The sequence below is a fragment of the Zingiber officinale genome, chromosome 6B (genome assembly GCF_018446385.1).
Source record: "Zingiber officinale cultivar Zhangliang chromosome 6B, Zo_v1.1, whole genome shotgun sequence".
Taxonomy (NCBI): Eukaryota; Viridiplantae; Streptophyta; class Magnoliopsida; order Zingiberales; family Zingiberaceae; genus Zingiber; species Zingiber officinale.
Window position 1 is genome coordinate 106,537,000 of NC_055996.1, and position 20,574 is coordinate 106,557,573.

Genomic DNA, 20,574 nt, shown 5'->3' on the forward strand with positions numbered 1-20,574 from the left:
ACATATTTTATAACCCATCTAGAATTTCAAGAAAAGTCCACTTAAGATTCATTGATCATGAGTCCCAAATTGACTCTTTAAACTCCCCCTAGAGCTCTTAATCCTAGCCACCTTCCTAGGTGACTCATCTATTATGACTAGACCACTCTGATGCACCTCGGGTGATAATTGACGTAACCACTTTTCTCTCTTAGCATTAGACACCTTGTCTTTGGTTAATTTCTCCTTATCCTTAACCTTGGATGATTTATCCTTCGTTGACTTATCCTTGAATTTCTTCTCCTTACCATAGTTATATGCAATCCTTGCATATATCTTTTCTTTGATTTTGGAGATTTCTCCCTTGTCATTAACACGTGCAATTATTGTCTGCATCTTTTCTTTGGCCTTAGGTAATGATGATCGATATCCCAAGTTAGATCTATCATTGTTGGATCTTTAGCTATCCAAAATCTTATCAACTCCTTTAGATTTAACAATGAATTTATCTTAAGACTTTTGGTCATTGAACAAATGTCAATATGAAATCTGTCAGGGTTCTCAAGGATAAAGGAGCATCTATTCCGGTATCCTTGGCATGGATTTCATTGCATTTTAGGAAATAAAGGAAAGAAGTATTGTTACTAACTCATTTTGATTAATGCAGATCACTTATGGTGATCCAAATTATCGATTGAACTCGTTAAGGAGTGTCGAACTATGGAATATAAATCTGCATGTGATAGGTCAGTTTTTACTTTTTATGTTATTAATTCTCTAATTGGTTCTTCAGAATGATTTGATATTCTTTAGTTCCCTACATTGAAATGAATAGTATGAACAAAATAATCTAGAACGACAAAAGAAGGATTGGAAGTGAGTGGAAACTGTCTTAATTCTGCGCATGATTTACTTCATCCACAATTCTAGCAATGTCATTATCAAATTGTTGACCTATCTTCAAATTTCCTTTTGAGTATGTCATGAATTAAAAAGAATTTGTTACTAACCCAACCATGACTTTTCAGAATTATGGTGGGTTTGCATATGCTCTAATGGAAATCATGTGTTCATGAGTTAAGACCAAAATTATTTGTCATTCTTTCAACTAAGCTTCATGCATCTTAGCATTTCATCAAAGAATGAATTATAGCTCTTCTGACGACTAATGCATATTGTTTGTTTGTTAACGGGTAGTTCATTGGATTTCGGCTGAGCTAACAGTGGTTTCAGTTTTATTACGTTCACTCAGAATCACAAATGTCTCACTGTCACTTTTAGTCAACATGATTTGGTGCTTCCAATCAGATTCAGGGATGTTTTACTGTCATTTTTCCACAATCATGTTTCCTTCTTGTTTGCTTTTATGGGTGTGGAAAGGAAGTAAAAATTTTCCATAAGCTCCAAGACAATTCTTCTATAATCTTAATATTCTTACATGTTCGAACCTGAATCTATCTCTACATGAGTCTTCATATCAATTTGTACTATTTTGTTTCTCACTATTATATGCCTAATTGAGCTCCAGAATCATGAGTGTTTCTTTATATTCTTTCAGATCTTCATAATCTTTTAGATCTCTGTGTTATAACCTAGCTTCACCTAGCTACTTTAAACTATTGAACAAGAAGACAATGATGGATTTTGCTTGTCATGGATATTGGATCCTCGTCGATCATAGTCTTGATGCAGCTATCATGTTGACCTACTTAGTGTGCTTGATTTACAATGCCTGTGGATTTAAGCTATAGATACCCATTATGCATCAAGTATTTAGTTTTGTGAAGTATGATCATCGCTTTGTCCATACAGAGAGACTGAAGAAGAATTCAGGGCAAGAAATTTGGGAACTGACCACGCCACTGCCGTTAGATGAGGATGGTACATCGGTGGCCGCAGTTCTAGGTTCAAATCCTGAAGTCCATTACATATATGTCTGCATCAAGGTTAGTGATCGTATCAAAATTGTTAGAAAGACTCATGAACTCTTCATCTAGGTATCATTTTGTTCCCCACTTGGGCATTTTTTTCAAGGTGAATCCCTAAGAGCAAACCAAACTACAGACATTGGGACATCAAGATCACAAAGTGATACTTGATCAGCTCGGGATACCCCATCACATGTATTGTATCAGTATTCATCTTGCGGCGGTCGGTCAGATTCCTAACAAATGGAACTTGAGCTGTGTTTCCACAAAAAATCCATGTGAAGAAGTTTTGTGGTACCTCTTCTTCGCAGTTTCTTGTTAAGTTTGTTCGAGAACGAATATCTAAATTGAGTCTTTCTACTAACAATGAATTCAGAGTTAGAGACTCTTCTGAAATGCCCAATCCAACCCATTTTAACCTATATGATTATTTTGTTTATGAAATTATTTTAATTTTTGAATCATTTAATCAAAATTTAAAAAGGGAATTGAAATCAATCATTTTTTATTTATTTATAAATATGTGCACTTATATATCAGATATTCAGATTTTATATCAGATATTTAAATTTTATAATCTGATTAATCCTGAAATAAATTCATCCATAATTATTAAAAAAAAATTGTGTTATAATACCTCATAGTTGAGATCGAACTTTAAATATTTGATTAAGCGCTTGAGTATCTAACCGTTACATCGGAGGCACGGAGCACAACTTAATACATACATAGTCCAAAAAGATGACGGACATGTCACGTCGTTCATGTAACCACGTGACATGAACCAAGACGAAATTTTCAAAATCTGGACACAAGGCCAATTTAATTTTCAAAATCTACCCCTACAGTTTGTCATTTCAAATCAAACTGATAAATTTACTTAGCGTATAAATTAAAATCAAACTCATATTTTTTTAATACTAACCTTAATTATTCCACTTGAGGAAATATATAACGTTATTTTATTATCATGAAAATTTACTATGTAATTATTTTATTAGATGAGATAATAATAATGTTGATGGTTAAAAGATAAAAGAATAAAAAATATATTTTCACGAGCCGTGGTAAAAATTGTGATGAATTTGAAATTACAGGAGCACTCTGGAAAAGCAAGAAATTTCATGGGGTAGAATGACATTTCCAAAGCATCTCTTTAATGAGTCATTAATCCGTTCGCTTTCCTCGCCATCGCTGCGCTGCTCGCTCAGGCAGTCAGGCACTCTCACTCCGCAGCTCCAAATCCCAACAGAAGACGACGAAATCGAGCGATTTCCGAGAGATATCGACGTAAAAGGAGGCATCGAAATGCTCCCCTCGCCGTCTTCCTCGCTCCGAGTTTCTAGTCTTCTCTTCTTCCTCGCCCTTTCGCTCATCGGCGCGGGCTACGGCGGAGATCCCTACGTCTTCTACCAGTGGGAAGTGGGCTACGTTTCCGCCTCCCCTCTCGGGGTCAAGCAACAGGTCAGAACTACCCATTTCTCCTCTCTTTTTCCTGAAGGGCGCATTTTGAAGTTGGATGCTAGTGCTAGGGTAAGTAGAAGAAGATTAGACGGAGATGCGATCTAGCAGGACCTCAAAAGAGACTTCTTTGGTGCTTCCCTTCCCTTCTCTGTTCTGTTTGGTTAAGCTTATGGCGGTTGCTAAATGTAGATCAAGAATTTAATATTAGGGAAAGTAGAAGAAGATTGGGCGGGGCTGCTATCTCGCAGGAGCTCAAAAGAGTCTTCTTTTGGCCTTGCCTTCTCTATTATGGCTGATTATGCGTAATTGCAATGGTGATAGTGAAATGTAGATCAAGATTAGACTATAAGTGATAGAAAAATGTAGGTTATAGTATCTGAGAGTGTGTGATAGGTTAACAAGGAGAATGGTTGCTGTAAGTTAGTAACCATTGCTAGTTTGGTGGCTTGGTCACAATAGATTTAAAAGGTAAAGTACCAAAGTAATTCATTAGTTTGGGTCACAAAATGGACAGCCTTTGATGGGTACAAGTTGAGCTCAGTTGAGATCGAGTGGAAGCTATGTATTCCACCTGAAGTGACCAGAGGTTGGACAATGTGCCTTGTGAGGCTGTTGAGTTCAATTGAGGTCCGGTCACATTAGATTAAAAGGAGTATGCCAAATTAATCAATTAGGCTTGGATCACAAAATGCACATGCGATTAGATGAGTACAAGTTGAGTTGAGTTTGATCGAGTCAGAGTAACTGTTATGTATTCTGCTTGAAGTGACCGTAATTGGGTCAGGGTGCCTTGTGAGGCTGGTGAGTGCACTTGAGGTGGGATACATTTTGGCTAAGGGAAGTGGCTTCCAAGGGATGAGTTTTGCTCGTGTCAAGTAGACGGTTCGTCGGAGGTGGGAGTTGATGTTGGCTCAGCCAAGGTGCTTGGCTTCTCGAGGAGGGAAGCATATGGAAACTCCTGTCAAACTTGGGTCTAGGAGATAAATCCTTGTTATGATGGGCTATGATATGTAGAAACACTTGGAAATTTTAACACTGTTAGAAAATCCTTGGAAGAAGTTACACTTGGTAAATCTTAAACTTAACAGAGCAAAAGTACCAAGGACCTTGTTTCATATTGATCTTATAGTTAAGAAACTTAGAACTTTTGGGTTTGTAACTACAGGTTATTGCAATCAACGGACAATTTCCAGGACCAATTCTGAGTGCAACAACAAATTGGAACGTTGTCGTCAATATCCTGAATAGATTAGACGAGCCTTTTCTAGTAACATGGTACAAACGTCATCCATAGTTCTTTTTGGTGCTTAATATTATTGTTACATAAACAAAACTATGGAAATGTACAATAGGAATGGTTTGCAGCACAGAAAGAACTCTTGGCAGGATGGTGTTTTAGGGACAAACTGCCCCATTCCTTCTGGATGGAATTGGACCTACGAATTCCAAGTCAAAGATCAGATTGGAAGTTTCTTTTATATTCCTTCAATCAACTTTCAGAAAGCTGCAGGCGGCTATGGTGGAATTATAGTAAACAACAGAAATGTGATTCCTTTGCCATTCGGGTTGCCGGATGGAGATATAACAATCTTGATTTCTGACTGGTACATCAAAGATTTCAAGGTCATTCTATACTTATTCAGGACTCAGTCTTAAGCATGATAGTGATTTTCTCGCCTACTGACTGAAATATTGACAGGACTTGAGAAAAATCATCGAAGATGGAAATGATCTCGGAGTTCCTGATGGAGTTGTCATCAATGGTCTGGGACCCTTCCGTTATAATGAATCAATCGTCCCTGAAGGCATCACCTATGCTACAATTACTGTGGATCCAGGTATTCTACTCTACTATAATTGCTACGTTCAGATAAGTTGGCAAACAAATTATCATTGTTTCAGTAAGATGCAAATAGTTATGCTACAATAACTCCCCTCTGACTTCCTTGAAAGATCTTGGATATCATCTCTCAAGGATTGATTAACAGATGATTATGTGATTTATGCATTTCTGATTATATTTCTTTATTCTATTTTCTTTAACATCAAAACCATTTCTGATTCGCATGGGTTTCATGGTTGTGGCTCTTGTATCAGGAAAAACATATCGGTTTCGAGTGCATAATGTTGGATTCTCAACTAGCTTAAATTTCCGAATACAAAACCACAACTTGCTGCTTGTAGAGACAGAAGGTTCTTACACTGTTCAACAGAATTATACAAATATGGATATCCATGTGGGTCAATCATACTCCTTTCTTGTCACAATGGACCAAAACACAGCTAGTGATTACTATATCGTAGCAAGTGCTCGGTTTGTCAACTCAACTACTAGGGATAGATTAACTGGTGTAGCTCTATTGCACTATTCTAGTTCCCAAGGACCGGCATCAGGTCCACTCCCGGATGGTCCAGATGAAGGTGATACATACTTCTCTGTTAATCAAGCAAGGTCCATCAGGTACCGTCATTTCCTCTTGTTCATCAGGTCCACTGCCTTCCTAACATTCATGTTGTTAACTAACTGTAGATGGAACGTCTCTGCTGGTGCTGCTCGGCCTAATCCACAGGGATCTTTCCGGTATGGTGAGATCACTGTGACTGATGTCTACGTACTAGTTAATACACCAGCGGAGGTGATCAATGGGCAGATGCGAAATACTTTGAATGGTATCTCTTATATTGCCCCTTCGACACCCCTTAAACTTGCACAACAATTTAATATACCAGGAGTTTATAAGCTTGATTTCCCCAATCGAATGATGAACAGACCTGCAAAAGTGGACACATCCATTATTAATGGAACTTATAAAGGTTTTATGGAAATTATTTTCCAAAACAATGATACTATGATTCAAAGTTACCACATGGATGGATATGCATTCTTCGTCGTGGGGTACTAACTTAAAATCAGAATTCTTGTATTGGACAATTTACTTATTGTGCACACATTATGACTTCTTTGCATGAATTTGATTGTAGGATGGATTATGGAACTTGGACAGAAAATAGCAGGGGTACATACAACAAGTGGGATGGAGTTGCTCGTAGTACAATACAGGTGTGCGAAAAACAATGTTTTCTTATTGAAGTTTCCTCATTGATATCGTGAAAGATACTGTCTATACAATGACTAGAATAATGACTTAGACTATAGCCAAGAGTAAATTTTGCAATCAGAATACCTCCCAGTGCTAGAGTTAGCCTTTTGAGTGTATTAAACATATTGACTTGACATACTCCTAATGAGGATGACCTTAGATTCAATCTCAGGAATTGGCCTTTCTAATTTAGGTTTTACAATTTCCCAGTCAACCCGCTTAACAAGTAAATACTTGAGGAGTTAAGATAGTATTAAACAGATGACTAGTTTAACCTGCAAGCATTGTAGCATAGGGATTGCTCAAGAATATCCATGGAAGAGTTCAATTTCTGGAAAAGACAGGTATCTTTCATGCAGGTTAAAATTTGACTGTTTGCGATGCCAGATTCTTTTACTATTTCCTTATCTAATTGTTCAAAAATAGCAAAACTAGAAATGTTAACCTACCAAGAACTTGGAAGTTAAATTTCTGAAATTTTCAATCATAGTATGATATTGTTTCTTGTCAGAGTTAAACCATCACCGTATCCAAGACTATCTCAAAAAATTGAAATCAATACCAATTGCTGGATGCAGGTATATCCTGGAGCCTGGACAGCCATCCTTGTTTATCTTGATAATGTCGGCATATGGAACTTGCGTGCAGAAAACCTTGAAACATGGTACAGGGGCCAGGAAGTATACATTAGTGTGAGCAATCCAGAGGACAGCAGCAACAAGACTGAGCTCCCTTTACCTAATGATTCAATATTTTGTGGCGAACTCTCAAGCCTACAGGGGTAAGATGCACAACCATCTCGTTCTTCTAATACTCTATAGCTAGCTAAAACGATGATTAAGTTTAATATCATCTAACATTGTTGTTTCCTCATGACAGAGAACAGTCTCATAAATTTAGATTTTCTGAAGCATCATCAGTCACAAAATTGAGCAAAATCTTAGTGATGTGGCTGCTATTTGCTTGGCTTGGAGTTTGTACATTGTAACTTTTGTAGGTCTATGTGGAAGAGAATTGAAGTACCTTGAAGTTGATAATTGTAACTGTGTCAGCATCAGGTATGTTGATCTCTCAAACTTGAGTTCATTCTTAGAAGTTAGTTGATTCCTTGAGCATGTTTTCTTGGTTTGACTTGCTGTTCGTGGCTTTTTGGAGTTTGTACACACATGTTGTCATTGATTAGTTCGACTCTACAAAATAGAAATGATTTATTATAAGGTGCAATGTTCTAACAAGGCTGGACTGCCTAGGTGACTTCTTAGGCAGTGTGGATAAGGGATCGCTTTGCCTACTCAATAAGGTCGGTGCAGGAAGTTCAACTAGGCCATCCAGTAGAGTTCATCACTCAGCTCTTTTCTGTCCCTCGTCTTGCATTTTGTTTCCTCCAATTCTTTCATTTTATTTTCTTTTAACTTTCACTTGGCTCTACATGAGTTGCACCTTGGTTGATTTTCACACAATGAATCAATACTTCTCGGTTTGTCTTAACAATCAACAAACTGCACTTGACATATGAAAGATTTCTCCTCTGGTAATATTATTTCAACCATGATAGATAGCCTTCCTTAAGAAAACTTACTTCGTCCTATTTATTTTTCCGGTAAACATGTTATTGGTTTTCTGTATCAGTAGCAAGTCTTGAAACTCAGGTATACTTCACCAGTAATCTTTGCAAGAACATTCTCCTCCCTTGAAATGGTGGAAACGGTTCCGGTCCCTCACAATGATGTCCCTATTGAAAACTTTAGAGATGAACTTACTTGCCACATGGCAATCTTTGCAAACTCTCAAGTTCTTTGAAATCCTTATAGTGTCGCCTGAACTAGTATTTAGTAGCCCAAAAGCTATAGCAAGCTTCTCACTGTGATAGTATAAAGGATTTTCTTTCTCCTCCTCATCGATATCATGAAATACTCCACTAGTGTCCGGTACATAACCCTCTGCCCTTATCCTCTCCAGCATCTCATTGACCATGGCGTATATTTCTCTGGCTTGAGGGTGAGACTTGCCACCAGCAATGAACTCATGGACTCTACCATCCATTTCAATCATTGAACATCCAGGCTCTTTGTTCACCCCTCTATCATTCATCAATGTCCTCATTTTGGCCACATCATCCCACCGTCCGGTACTAGCAAACAAGTTAGCTAGAAGTACGTATCGACCACCATTATAAGGATCCAATTTGATAACCTGCTGACCGATTTGCTCACCCATATCGACGTTGCCGTGAATCTTGCATGCCCCAAGAAGGGCCCCCAAAACTGCAGCATCAGCATCCACGGGCATCTCTTCTATGACCTTCTTCGCTTCTGCCAAAAGCCCTGCTCTCCCTAGCAAATCAACCATGCAACCAAAATGCTCCATCTTCGGCACAATTCCATACTCATCGACCATGTACCTAAAATAATGCTGCCCCTCTGCGACCATTCCCACGTGCGCACAAGCACTGAGGACATTCAAGAGTGTGATATCGTCCGGCACCATTGCTCCCTTCTCCATTTCCTTGAACAGTTGAATAGCGTCCTTCCCGTGCCCGTGCATTGCAAGCCCTCCGATCATACAGTTCCACGACGAAAGCCCTTTCTTCGACAACCCGTGAAAGACTTCGTAAGCCTTGTCCAAGCAACCACACTTGCAATACATGTCTATGATGGTTGTAGCCAGTTTAGGATCCAACTCAATTCTCTTCCTCTCAATGTAGCCATGGATCCATTTGCCCTGTTCCAATGCTCCCATTCCCGTGCAAGCCGCGAGCATGCTCGCTGCGACGAACCTGTCAAGCTCGATGCCTTGTGATCGCATTCGGTCAAACAACTCGAACGCTTGCTTGAATCGTCCGTTCTGCGTGTACCCCGAGATCATTGCATTCCAGGAAACAGAGTTCCTTTGGGGCATTCTGTCGAACAGCTCCCGTGCATCGTCCACCATGTCCAGCTTTGACAGCCCACTGATCATGGTGGTCCAGGAGACCACATCTGGTTGATCCATTCTGTCGAACACACTGCGCCCATCGACTGCGAGGCCGCAGTTGAGATAGAAATGGATGAGATTGTTCTGGGAGAAGGGGTGGGTGTGGAATCCCAGCTTGAGGAGGTGGGCGTGTACCTGGCGGCCAGAGCGTAGATCGCGGGCGGCGGAGATGGGGTTGAGGAGGGAAGGGAAGGTGAAGGCGTTGGGGGCGACGGATCGACGGAGCATGTCGGCGTAGAGGGGGAGGGAGAGGGCGGGGCAAGGAAGGGCACGGAACAGGGTGTTGAAGACGAAGGGGTCCGGGTGGGGTAGGAGGGCCAGGAGGCGGAGGGCGTAAGGGATGTCTCCGGAGGGGTGGAAAGCGAGGAACTTGATGAGGCGGCCGGCGGCGTCGTTATCGGAGGATAGACCGAGGCGGATGAGCTGGGAGTGGTACTGCCGCAGCTCGGCCAGTGATCTGCACGAGTCGATGCTGCTGCGGAGAGTAGCTCTTTCAGTGGCGAGGCGGCGGCCGGAGGCCGCCGAGGAAGGAGCCGGCGCGGGCGGAGGCGAAGCGGGCACCACGGCGGAGGCGGCCATTGCGAGAGGCGACGAGGAGCGAGAATAACTGAACTAAAAAAGAAAAAAGAAATAAAAAAAATATTTGAGCCATTGAACCGGAAAAATATCCTTTGGGGAAATTTTACTTCTTAAAATTCATTTTGAAATTAATATTATTAATTCATAGAACAATACTGTGATACGATTCAGATATTTCGACTAATTTTAAAAATAGATATTTTTTTGATAAATTCGAAATATAATATATATATATATATTATAAAATAAAATAACTTAATGAAATTGAAAATTGAGAATGAAAAGGAGAATGGTCCCTCTATCATTCATATGGAATGCTATTAGTAGAATGATTAATTTTATGTTTGCCCACTTCGAATTGTTTGATTGTTCTAGTGGATCCTCAACAATCAAGTCCTCTTATGTAATCTTTAAGTTCACGTAGATCACATGGATTGTCAAACCACTTAGCCTAGCCTGCCCTAGCTGCCTAGACTGCTTGAGTCGTGCAACCCCAATGGATAGTTCAACTGGACCGCCTGACGCGCTTACCTTGCCAAGATTGATCGGCCAACTCAAAAGGCCAAACGAGCCTAACTTATCAACCCATCAAAATCGATTGGTCTGCCTGGTTCGAACTGCCTTATCCCCCTAGTCGACCAACTCGAACCGCTTAAGTTGCAAAGGCTCACTAGATTGATCGAATCAACATCCCTCAGATCACCTTGCACACCTGACTAATTCACACAGACTTGGAAATATGAAAAAACAAAAAATTCCTCTATCAAACATGGAACATTGTTCTTGTTTGTAAAAACTTGACCCCATATAAACTTTTTAAATTTTGTCTTTTAGTTTGGCTTCAAGCGACTTGAGTTGGCTCACTGAGTCAATAGAGGTAACAGCCCTTATTGTCCAACAATAAGGGGTTTTTATGAGGTGCTTGTCTATAAAAGATTCAGAACATAAATGACAATCTACATTCATTCGTGGACCATATAACCATATTCGATATTGCCTAATTCTAAGCATAAATAGTTCATAAAGGTGACAAGATCAATAGCGAAAGAGATGCAAACACAGACATCAGTCATTATGGAGTTAGAACACAAGAATGATCTTCAATGGAGGATGCCCCACTACAAGATCAAGGACAGATGGAAAATCCAAATCCAGGAATGTAACATCCTAATGAAACTATTTTCTTCATTACCTTTTGTTACTGAAGCCTGCTCGAATCCTCATTCTTGTTTCCATTAACTACTAGATTGTCATTGATTACTTAGAACTGTCTAATATTGATAGCTCTAGTTGCTCTTATGTAACACAAGAATCCGTTCTTCTTGATTACCTTGAGTTTACTGAAACATCTTTGAATTCCTAATTCTTGTTTGCATTGACTGATTCCTAATGTATATGCACACACCCACTTCAGATTAAGCTATAAAGACATTAAACAAAATATAATGAAATATCTTGAGTTCTTAATCTCGTTAGCATTGACTTCAGTAGATAATCCCTTTACCCACACCCCAGTACAAAAGACAAAACTATAGAGAATCCAATTCAAGAAGGGTTGATTAAGATCCAAATGAGGCTCTACTCAATTGCAAAGGATTGTTATGGACATGGTGAAAGGTTTAACCCTATGAATCTCTTCTTGAATTGACAATTGACCACACAATTATTGAGGCACATAGCGGTCAAGACCAAAAAAAAGGGCTACTCCATTATATCTGAGATCAACCAGTAACTAACCTTAAAATGTCTTTTGTTTATTACCTTCTGTTTGGGGATGCATCTTTAAGTTCTCAATAGTTCTTTGCATCGGCGTCGCCCTCCATGGAGCCAAAAAGACGAGTCTTTTTCACTTCTCGTTCGATGCGTTTCTGCTTTGAAGAAAAAGGTGCGATTTTTACTGGATTATTTGCGTCAGCTGCTGCAACAGTGGCTTCCGCACCGGCAAGAGAAGGGGCCTTAGACTTTCTGCGATCGGTGGTGCCCTGGGGCAGCCCGTGCTCCGTCGAGATCGGCTCGTGCATTCTCATCCACTTTTCGCGTTCCCTGCTGTGGATTCGCCTCTGCTCAGCCGCCATGGGTTTGCTGCCTTCGTTAGATGAAGGACTGTTTGAGTTGGGAGCTTTCATCTTCTTCTCTGGATTCACTGCCGCCGCCATGGGAGTGCGAAGCTTGTTATTGGAATCATTCGCTCCGTGGACCTTCTCGCTTTCCTTATGAGATATCAAGGCGGCCCGCTCGAGCATGTCCTTTGCCTTCGTTCTGGCAATTATGGCATCCTTCACCTTCCTCTCGGCTTCCACCCTGGCACACGCCGCAGCCCTCTTCATCGAAGCTACCGAGAGCTTTGACGCGGCAACAAGTGCTTTTGCAGATTCGGTGTCGATCGTCCTCGTCTCCGCCTCCAAGGACTCGATCGGGACCTCTCCGGCAGGGTAGTAGGAGAAAGAGTCGGGATTGCGGCAGCAATGGCAGAGGAAGCGGGAGGCCAGATTGGGGTGGGGGAGGCAGGAGATGTGGGAGGCGGAGGGGCACTTGGAGCAATGCGCGATGGCCGGTGCTGGGACGGCATCGAGTACGGCGAAGCAAATGACGCAGAAGGAGCCCGCGTGGGACTTCAGGACGCAGGACGTGCAGAAGCGGCGGACGCCGCCGCGGTAGCGAATGTGGTGGAGGGGCCAGGGGTGCGCGGCATCGCATCCGTCTCCGTCGCAGCGTTTATCGGGGTTCGACCTCGTCGTCGTCGCCGTCGTCGTCATGGCCGCGGCCGGATGGAGGAGGGAGAGCGTCGTTAGGGTTTGCGTGGGGAAGGAGGAGATTGGGGAAGAAAGGAGGCGGCGAAGCGGATAGCGGATTCGGTACAATCGGACGGATCCGACAAAAGGGGTGTGGAAAATTACTATATTAGCCAATGGAATATCCAAGATTTATCTAGATTTTTACTATTATTTACTCGGAAACTAAAATTCGGAAATTACATTTAACCCCTCATATGTTTCCTTATTTCAACTTGTCAAACTTTTTTATATATATTAGGATTGTATTATTCATGAAAATAAGGAACCTCTTTGATTTTTATTCGATAATCTTTGACCACCGTAATCGACGGCCCACATTCGTCGTACGGATATGTCTCCTCTTATTGGTCGCACTGTGACGTCCCTTTCCGAATCCGCCGTCCGTCTTGTCATCTCAACCGTCTGTTCGAGATCGTACGGGACAGATTCTCGAGCTGGCTCTGAACACCACGACTTCCTCGCGTACGAACCTGAGTCTTCGTCCAATCTCTGCTCCAGACCAAACCCTAACCCTAATTTAACCCCAAATCCAGATCGAAGCCCAAACCCAAACCTTCTTCCCCGCTCGATCGATCATCGATCCAATTCGTGGAAGGAAGGGAGAGAGAGGGGTTGAGACTTCAGAGTAGAAAAGGGATGTCGACCGCCGAAGCATCAGAGCTGGAGCGTGCCGTCTCCGAGGACGAAGACTTCGACGACGATGGCGACAGTGAAGAACTTGACGATGGCACTGACGGAAGGAACGCTCATGTGAATCAGACCCAGACCGCTCCGCTGGTTGGTTATCCGAACGCCTCTGCGGCACCCGTCCACGCTCCGGATCCTATCCGTAGCGTCGATCCCGCCGCTGCTCCCCTTAATGGTGCGATACCTATTCAAGTCGTCTCCTTCCCCGCCGCATCCTCCGGTTCTCCCCTGTTCACGGCCTCGCCCACTATCCCCATCCCCGTTTACTCGGCCGACATCAGCAGGCCCCTCACCGTAGTCACCTTCGATGAGTCCCGCCGGCTCTTCCAGCGGCTTTGGACCGACGAAGAGGAGATCAAAATCCTGCAGGGTTTCCTCGAGTTCACCTCAAGGCGGGGAACCACCTTCGCCTCTCACCAGTATGACACTGGCCCATTCTACGAGGAGATCAAAAAGGAACTCCATTTCGAGTTCACCAAGAACCAGCTCATCGAGAAACTTCGCCGGCTGAAGAAGAAGTACCGGAACTGTGTCAACCGGATGCGATCCGCGGGGAAAGACTTCGCCTTTAGGAGTGCTCATGAGCGGGCCATCTATGATATCGCCCGTAACATCTGGAGTGCCATAGCAAAGCGGGCGCAGGAGAGCGATGGCGAAGACCTCAATAACCCGAAGAGCACTCTTTCGAATGAGATATTTACGGTTCCCGTCAATGAGGGTTCTTTCGGATCTGATAGAAGAATGCCAAGATCGAGAAGGCGTGGGGGAGGGATAGCGCCGGAAGAGACTGTTGTGGCACCCGTAGGAGGAGCCGTCGCAGAGAACACCGCTCCGGTGAACGTGATGGCTGCACCGGTGGTTTCATCAGTTTCTACGCCGACTCCGAGCGCCATTGAGGCGACTGTGAAGAGCTGTCTTTCACCTTTGTTTAAGGAGTTGATCAATTCTGCCATTGGGGGGCCATTTGCTCCAGGTTTTGGTGGGACATCACCATTGAACCTGTTTCCCATGAGCCTTGGAGGTAGTTCTTTGGTGGGCTCAGCGGTGCCTGTGGATGACCAATGGAGAAGGCAGCAGATTCTGGAGCTGGAGGTTTACTTGAAGCGGATAGAACTAGTAACAGACCATGTCAAATCAATGTTGGAGGAGCTCAAGTCTTCATCCAGCTGATTACAGGTTCTTATGCTTCCATGCTGCAAATCTGCCACATGGTTACCGGCTCTCGGCTACGCCCCAGGCCAGGTTGTTATGCTTCCGGATCATGCTCATGCTCATGCTCATGCTCATCTGGATAGTTCTAACTGTAGCTGGATTTTGGACTTACTGTGCTTTCACCCTTTGTAGTAATTTCTACTTTTTCTTACTTCTTTAGCTGTCTCCCACCTCTTGAACATTCCAAAGGAGAAATGCCCCACATGGAAGCTGGCATCTTTACTTTTATGGCAAAATTGGGGTCATCATGCTTCCTTAGACATTACACTAGTGGTAGCCTTTTGACTCCTGCACTAAGGTGCATGTTGTTCATGCGTCTAATAGTTTTCCTTTTGGAATCGCTTGTTATTGCTGGTCAGGCTTATTTGCAAAATAGATTTTGTGATTGGACAATTTTTTCACTTAAGTTGTTATTTACTTAATGATTGTTGCTAGGGCTTCGGAAGATATCATCAGTGTGGGTAAGTGGTCATGTTTGAAATGTCAATTCCATATGGAGCCTAAATTTCTGATTCTTCATTATGCTTAAAGTGTTAGCTTATCTTGATAGTTAATATGGTAGTACAAGGTAAAACATGAGAGATCTAAACTGTTGTTTGATGCTGTTAGATTTTCTTGATGTTCCGGAGAATTGTTTTATGAAATGTAAAATTCTAGTAGAATAATTGTTAGCATTGATGATCCGATTTTCTTCATGTCATCCCTTTTAATACCTTATAAATTTAAGTCATCCCTGTTTGTATTGGCAGCACATGAAGATTATAGATTATAGCTTTTAGTATACATATTTATGTTTGGTATAGGATAAACATTTGTAAAGGTCTTTAAAGAGTTCTGTTCTTGTTCATGGCTGTTCTTGAGTTAAGATTTTATACATGTATATGCCCATATGTTGGAAAAGAGAGACATGGGGCTATTTGCGACGTTCTAGTATAAAAAAAACAGTGTGTTAGTATTTTGGTCTTTTCTGTTAGTGTAAATTATTTACAAGCAGGTTAGCACTGTTAACCTTGTGTCTAGTTCTTGTGTTAAAAGTCAATCTGCATCAAGGTTGAGAATGCAGAAGTAAAGGCTAATGGAATAGTGGCATGATTACCAAAGAGGAGTCGTATGACACAATTACTCAGTAGCATTGCATTGTCGAACATTGATTGACTTTGGTAGTTTGAGTGCATGATGTTATGTACCATTTTAAAAGTCCTCTCCGTGGCAATTTGATAGAAAATTCTTTTAGCAGTGAAGTACGACACATCTTCTACCTTGCCAATCAAGCTCTGATTTCGTTTTGTGACAGATATTTCCATGCAGGCTTGGGTTTTAACATTTTCCAAGTTAGTTGCCAAAACATTTGTATTAACAATTTCTGTACAGAATTGAGATTTCAGTGAGAATTCTATTGATAGAGTTGCATTGTTATGTCCTCAGTTTATGGGTATTGAGCGATAGTAATGGACTAATGGTTAGCGTAACCTGTTAATGCTGCTCTTATATACCTTCAATTGCCTTCGTGCATCTAATTTTGTTAACGATTCTGTTCTTATGATGATTCATTTTAAACATTTACCGTGCCAGTAACATATTACTGCCGTTCATTACTACATTCATTGGGTTAATCACAACACTTTTCCTGATGATAGCAGAATTGAGTGTTCATGCCAAATTCAAACATGAGTAACATCTTGATTAACCAACTTGGTGCAATCCTACATAGGAGTCACATTGATTTACATTTTAGTTGCATTCCCTTGTTGCTCTAGTGGAGATGACAACATCTGAGTTTGCACATTGCAGCTGAGTTTATAAGCATCCATCAACCCTATATATAATGGTCTATTCAATCCTGCCTATCCAAACAAAATGACAAAGTGAAGATGACAAAGATCGATGTGGCAACCACTGATTGATTTTGAAAGCTCACCAAATCAAGTTGGATGCTCTAGAATGCACACAACAATGATATATCAGTGTTATATCTCTTTCTTAAAGCAATTTCTGATTCTACTTTGTCAATTCCAGGACCAGCCAGACTCTTCTTTATAAGGTATATCTAACCACCAGCAATTCAGATGATTCTTGTGATTTCTTTCCCTAGAAAACAATTGTACATTTAAACCATTTTCGGATTGAGCTGGGTTATGCCCAATGTCAGAAATTCTTCACAAGAGCATTGCCACATAGAACCAGTAGATGTTTCCAATGCAACTGTTTTGCCTTATTAGGGATAAATTAGTTGTAGAAATCACATCTCCAATTGAATCATTCAAACTGTTCTCGGATTATCAGATTGAACATGTTATGTTCAGTTTTAGAATCACTGCACAGGAACAATTTCACGTAGAACCAGTAGATGTTTCCAATGCAACTGTCTTATTGGGAACAAGTAGTTGTAGAATCACATCAACTATTAACAGGCAATACCATTAAAGTAAAAGACAAATGTCAATCCATCAACATTCATACAAATGCAGATCACAAAGTTGACAACTAGGTGCTAAATTTGCCACCATTGCATCACCACCATCTTCATCATTCCGCATCATGCTCTGCACACTTACCATGAACATGAACTCAAATTTCGTTTCTTCCACCAGTTCATAAAAGAATAGGAAATTGGAGAAAGATTTTTTGACACCTGAGAGAATATATTGAAATTGGTTTATTTGGTGATGGCATAGATTGCATAGATGATCCCTGGGAGGTAGCCAAGCAGTGTCAGCAAAAGGCAAAGCCAAAACTCCACCTGTTTAGCGTCAAAGGATTTGTTGAAAACAAAAGACCCAAAACTCAAAATTTAACTCCTCAGCTAACAAAAAAAGAATTTATACTGGTTATTTTTCATGATTGATAAGGTTGGTTACCTTGCAGCCAAACTTTAGGAAGACTCCGAGAGGAGGAAGAATGATGGCTACCAGTATATCTATGCATGTGGCAGTCCCCATTCCTGGCCTCAGACTTATGGAACTCGAGTTACCAAAATTAAGGTATGTGTTTCTGATCTCTTCCAATGGAAGGTATAGAGCTTGCTGATGTTATATAGAGGCCTCCTGTAACTTTAGGGACAAAGTTGTTCAACAGTCAGTTCTTTATTAAGAAAAGGCTGTGCTTTGCTTCATGTGGTTGTGCTCGATCAACAGTGATGGGATATTAGTGTTAAGAATAAGGCTTATTTATATATAATATATAAATGCAATATTATTGCATTAAAAAATAATGACCATGGAATTAGGTGGGGTTGTTTTTGATGTTGTTAAGTAGGGAGAAATGTTTGGCTATGCATCTTAAAAAATTTAATTGGATTAAGCTTTGCATTGTTTTGGTAGAATTTATATATATATATCACGAACTTTTGCATTAAAATTAAATAATAAACTTTATCCATTCTTAGCTTGTAGTATCTAACTTGGACTCTTCTTCCTTTTTCTCTATCAATGAGATGACTCTATACTTGACAAGTGGGATGCTTGTGATGATTGAGAGAGAAAAAAAACAAGGTCGTCTGTGCTCATGTGACTTAAGATTGCTTGTTCTTTTATTGGACCACATGTTTTAATATTGAACATAATTTAATCAAACAAACTATTTCCCTCATAGAAAGAAAGGAATGGAACTTTTTGTTTTAATAAAAATAGATTTTTTTTTTGTCCTTGTTAATTGTTTGCCATTATCCTAGATAATAAACTGAAAGATTATATATCCTGTAAGTATTTTATTCATTTAGAAATGGTGGCAATAAATTTAGTATTTAGTGACATTTAAAATGCCTTTTATTTAAGATAAAAATTTATATTTTATACTTATCTCAATTTTTTTTTTGAGTTTGTCTCCTTCATATAATTTGTGAATAAGTATGCTATTTGGTTTGGTAAGATATTCTTTATCTGTATTCAATAATATAAAAATCAATTAAAAAAATAAGTTTGAATACTAGTGATTTTGTTTTATTAGTATTCGTAAGTAAAATTTATAAATAATTTATTGTCTAATTCGTTAACTTGTCTAATATCTTATTTTTAAATATAAAAATTATTATTTATTAATTTAGACGACGACAGCTTCTGCTGCGAGGGTGTTCATCAGTTAGTTATTAATTTATACTAACCCTCATAATTTTTATAATAATGAGATTCCAAAAAATATCTGGTGTCAGAAAATATTGAATAATGGAGGATGTACGATCATCCTTAAAGGAAGGTTTCATTGTGTGCAAATGTCAAAGTAGCGAAATATTTCTTAACGAGTGGTTGTTATTCTATGATAAATTGTTACGATTCTCTGACATTGTTATCTCCTGGAGGAAATCTGATTGACCTTGTAGCCGATCAGTCGTATGATGGGAGATTGTATATGAGAAGTGTTGAGCTTAGTTCCATAGGTCTGATCTACACTTTGGGCAGATCAGCCATATGATAGGGGTTTTGCCTTTGAAGAGTGTGGTGTTAAGTCTCGGAAGGTCCGATCGACTCTTTGGCCAATCGACTGTATAATATAAAACTTACCTTTAAAGAGAGGGGAGATAAGTCTCAGAAGGTCCGACCAGCACTCTGGGCTGACCAGCCATATGTTGGAGGTCTTATCCCTGAGGAGTGAGGAACTGAGCTCTGGATGCCCGACCAACTGTATGTTGTGTGTTTTAGCACTGAGAAGTGGAGAGTTGAGCCTCGTAGGACCGACCGACACTGGGGTTAACCGATTATATGCTGAGAGTTGTATTGTAGAAGTGGGGAGTTAAATCCCGAAAGTCTGATCGATGCTTGGGTCGACCAACGTTATGCTGAATGTTGTAGCGCTGAGAAATGGGGAGCTGAGCCCTATAAGTCCGATCGGCGCTGGGGCCAACCGGCTATATGCTGAAAGTTACCTTGTAGCAATAGGGAGCTGAGCCCTAGTGAGAGTGATTCGTTCAGCTGCATATACACAGACTTTAACTGTTGAATCGAAAAGAGTTTAGATATCTCCATAATTGCATGATATTGTCTACTTTGGGCCTAAACCCTCATGGTTTTGCTCTTGGGCTCTCCTTAAAAGGTCTCATGCCAAATGGAGATATCTTTCTCTTATAAACTCATGATCTTTCCCATGTGTTTTCAATGTAGGACTATGTTTGCAACCTTGCAACCCCAACAATCCCCCCCCCCCCTCAAACAAAGGGTCACAGGCTTTCCATGTCCGATCCTCAACCCACCAGGTGTTCCTGCCCCTTGGTCCACCCGACCTACTAGGACTTCCTGCATAGTGTCTGGTCCTCTTGATCCGAACATAGGAACCCCCACTTTCTTTGTTCGAGGTCAATATTATACCCACATGGCTCAATCAGATCATAGCTCTTCTGCACAATCGGCGGTTAAATCTTCTGGCAGTCCGGGCTCTGATACCAATTGTTGGATCGAAAACAGTTTAGATATCTCCACAATTGCATGATATTGTCCACTTTGGGCCTAAGCCCTCATGGTTTTGCTCTTGGGCTCTCCCCAAAAGGCCTCATGCCAAATGAAGATATCTTTCTCTTATAAACCCATGATTTTTCCCATGTATTTTCAATGTGGGACTATGTTTGCAACCTTGCAACCCCAACATTAACTGTCATCTTATCATGACTTTAACTGTCACCTTACCTTGACTTTGACTTCTATATTATCTTGACCATGGATCCTACATTACCTTTGGGGTTATTCACAACATACTGTATCACTATCCTCTCCTTCAAGTCTAGTCGAAGGAGGTTCATGTCTGACTGACTAGACCTGAGTCTTATTTTCACTTGATCGTCTGATCAACTGGTCTTACCGGCTGACCACACATCTGATCACCCATTAATGTTATAATCAACTTTATCTTCTTTTTTTTTTGGAAAAACTC

At 40.8% G+C, this 20,574-nt stretch overlaps 4 protein-coding genes across 7 annotated transcripts; 2 read left to right on the forward strand and 2 right to left on the reverse strand.

Annotated features, from left to right (window-relative positions):
• Nucleotides 1–3,082: 3,082 nt before the first annotated feature.
• On the forward strand, nt 3,083–7,587 carry LOC121988733 (monocopper oxidase-like protein SKU5). The gene is made up of 9 exons (XM_042542317.1): nt 3,083–3,371; nt 4,537–4,646; nt 4,724–4,994; nt 5,071–5,209; nt 5,469–5,832; nt 5,902–6,267; nt 6,354–6,432; nt 7,051–7,253; nt 7,352–7,587. The coding sequence occupies exons 1-9, from the start codon at nt 3,216–3,218 to the stop codon at nt 7,458–7,460; spliced, it is 1,797 nt and encodes a 598-aa protein (XP_042398251.1). The 5' UTR covers nt 3,083–3,215; the 3' UTR covers nt 7,461–7,587.
• Nucleotides 7,588–8,079: 492 nt separating this feature from the next.
• On the reverse strand, nt 8,080–11,924 carry LOC121988732 (pentatricopeptide repeat-containing protein At5g66520-like). Of its 2 annotated transcripts, none has more exons than XM_042542315.1 (2): nt 11,786–11,924; nt 8,080–10,057 (listed from the first exon to the last, which is right to left on the reverse strand). In XM_042542315.1, exon 2 carries the CDS (start codon nt 10,022–10,024, stop codon nt 8,129–8,131), a length of 1,896 nt encoding a protein of 631 aa, XP_042398249.1. In that variant the 5' UTR covers nt 10,025–10,057; nt 11,786–11,924; the 3' UTR covers nt 8,080–8,128. The 2 variants fall into 2 exon arrangements, with proteins under 2 accessions (XP_042398249.1, XP_042398250.1); XM_042542316.1 differs by having other exon boundaries at nt 8,080–10,052; nt 11,786–11,921.
• A 1,345-nt stretch (nt 11,925–13,269) lies between these two features.
• Nucleotides 13,270–17,171, forward strand: LOC121988734 (probable transcription factor At5g28040). 2 transcript variants are annotated; one of them, XM_042542318.1, is made up of 2 exons: nt 13,270–14,748; nt 16,510–17,171. In XM_042542318.1, exon 1 carries the CDS (start codon nt 13,456–13,458, stop codon nt 14,674–14,676), a length of 1,221 nt encoding a protein of 406 aa, XP_042398252.1. In that variant the 5' UTR covers nt 13,270–13,455; the 3' UTR covers nt 14,677–14,748; nt 16,510–17,171. The 2 variants fall into 2 exon arrangements, with proteins under 2 accessions (XP_042398252.1, XP_042398253.1); XM_042542319.1 differs by lacking the exon at nt 16,510–17,171 and adding an exon at nt 14,879–15,104.
• On the reverse strand, nt 17,047–17,747 carry LOC121988735 (hydrophobic protein LTI6B). 2 transcript variants are annotated; one of them, XM_042542320.1, is made up of 3 exons: nt 17,577–17,747; nt 17,351–17,458; nt 17,047–17,261 (listed from the first exon to the last, which is right to left on the reverse strand). In XM_042542320.1, the coding sequence occupies exons 1-2, from the start codon at nt 17,655–17,657 to the stop codon at nt 17,375–17,377; spliced, it is 165 nt and encodes a 54-aa protein (XP_042398254.1). In that variant the 5' UTR covers nt 17,658–17,747; the 3' UTR covers nt 17,047–17,261; nt 17,351–17,374. The 2 variants fall into 2 exon arrangements, with proteins under 2 accessions (XP_042398254.1, XP_042398255.1); XM_042542321.1 differs by having other exon boundaries at nt 17,139–17,268.
• Between the last annotated feature and the right edge of the window lie 2,827 nt (nt 17,748–20,574).

What these genes read in the sequence shown, in the direction of transcription:
- LOC121988733 (XM_042542317.1), top strand. Translation starts at nt 3,216, where the DNA reads ATGCTCCCCTCGCCGTCTTCCTCGCTCCGAGTTTCTAGTCTTCTCTTC. An exon ending in TACAATTACTGTGGATCCAG is followed by an intron (nt 5,210 to 5,468) that starts GTATTCTACTCT and finishes CTCTTGTATCAG; the next exon opens with GAAAAACATATCGGTTTCGA. An exon ending in GAACTCTCAAGCCTACAGGG is followed by an intron (nt 7,254 to 7,351) that starts GTAAGATGCACA and finishes TCCTCATGACAG; the next exon opens with AGAACAGTCTCATAAATTTA.
- LOC121988732 (XM_042542315.1), bottom strand. Translation starts at nt 10,024, where the DNA reads ATGGCCGCCTCCGCCGTGGTGCCCGCTTCGCCTCCGCCCGCGCCGGCT.
- LOC121988734 (XM_042542318.1), top strand. Translation starts at nt 13,456, where the DNA reads ATGTCGACCGCCGAAGCATCAGAGCTGGAGCGTGCCGTCTCCGAGGAC.
- LOC121988735 (XM_042542320.1), bottom strand. Translation starts at nt 17,657, where the DNA reads ATGGGGACTGCCACATGCATAGATATACTGGTAGCCATCATTCTTCCT. An exon ending in TCCTAAAGTTTGGCTGCAAG is followed by an intron (nt 17,459 to 17,576) that starts GTAACCAACCTT and finishes GACGCTAAACAG; the next exon opens with GTGGAGTTTTGGCTTTGCCT.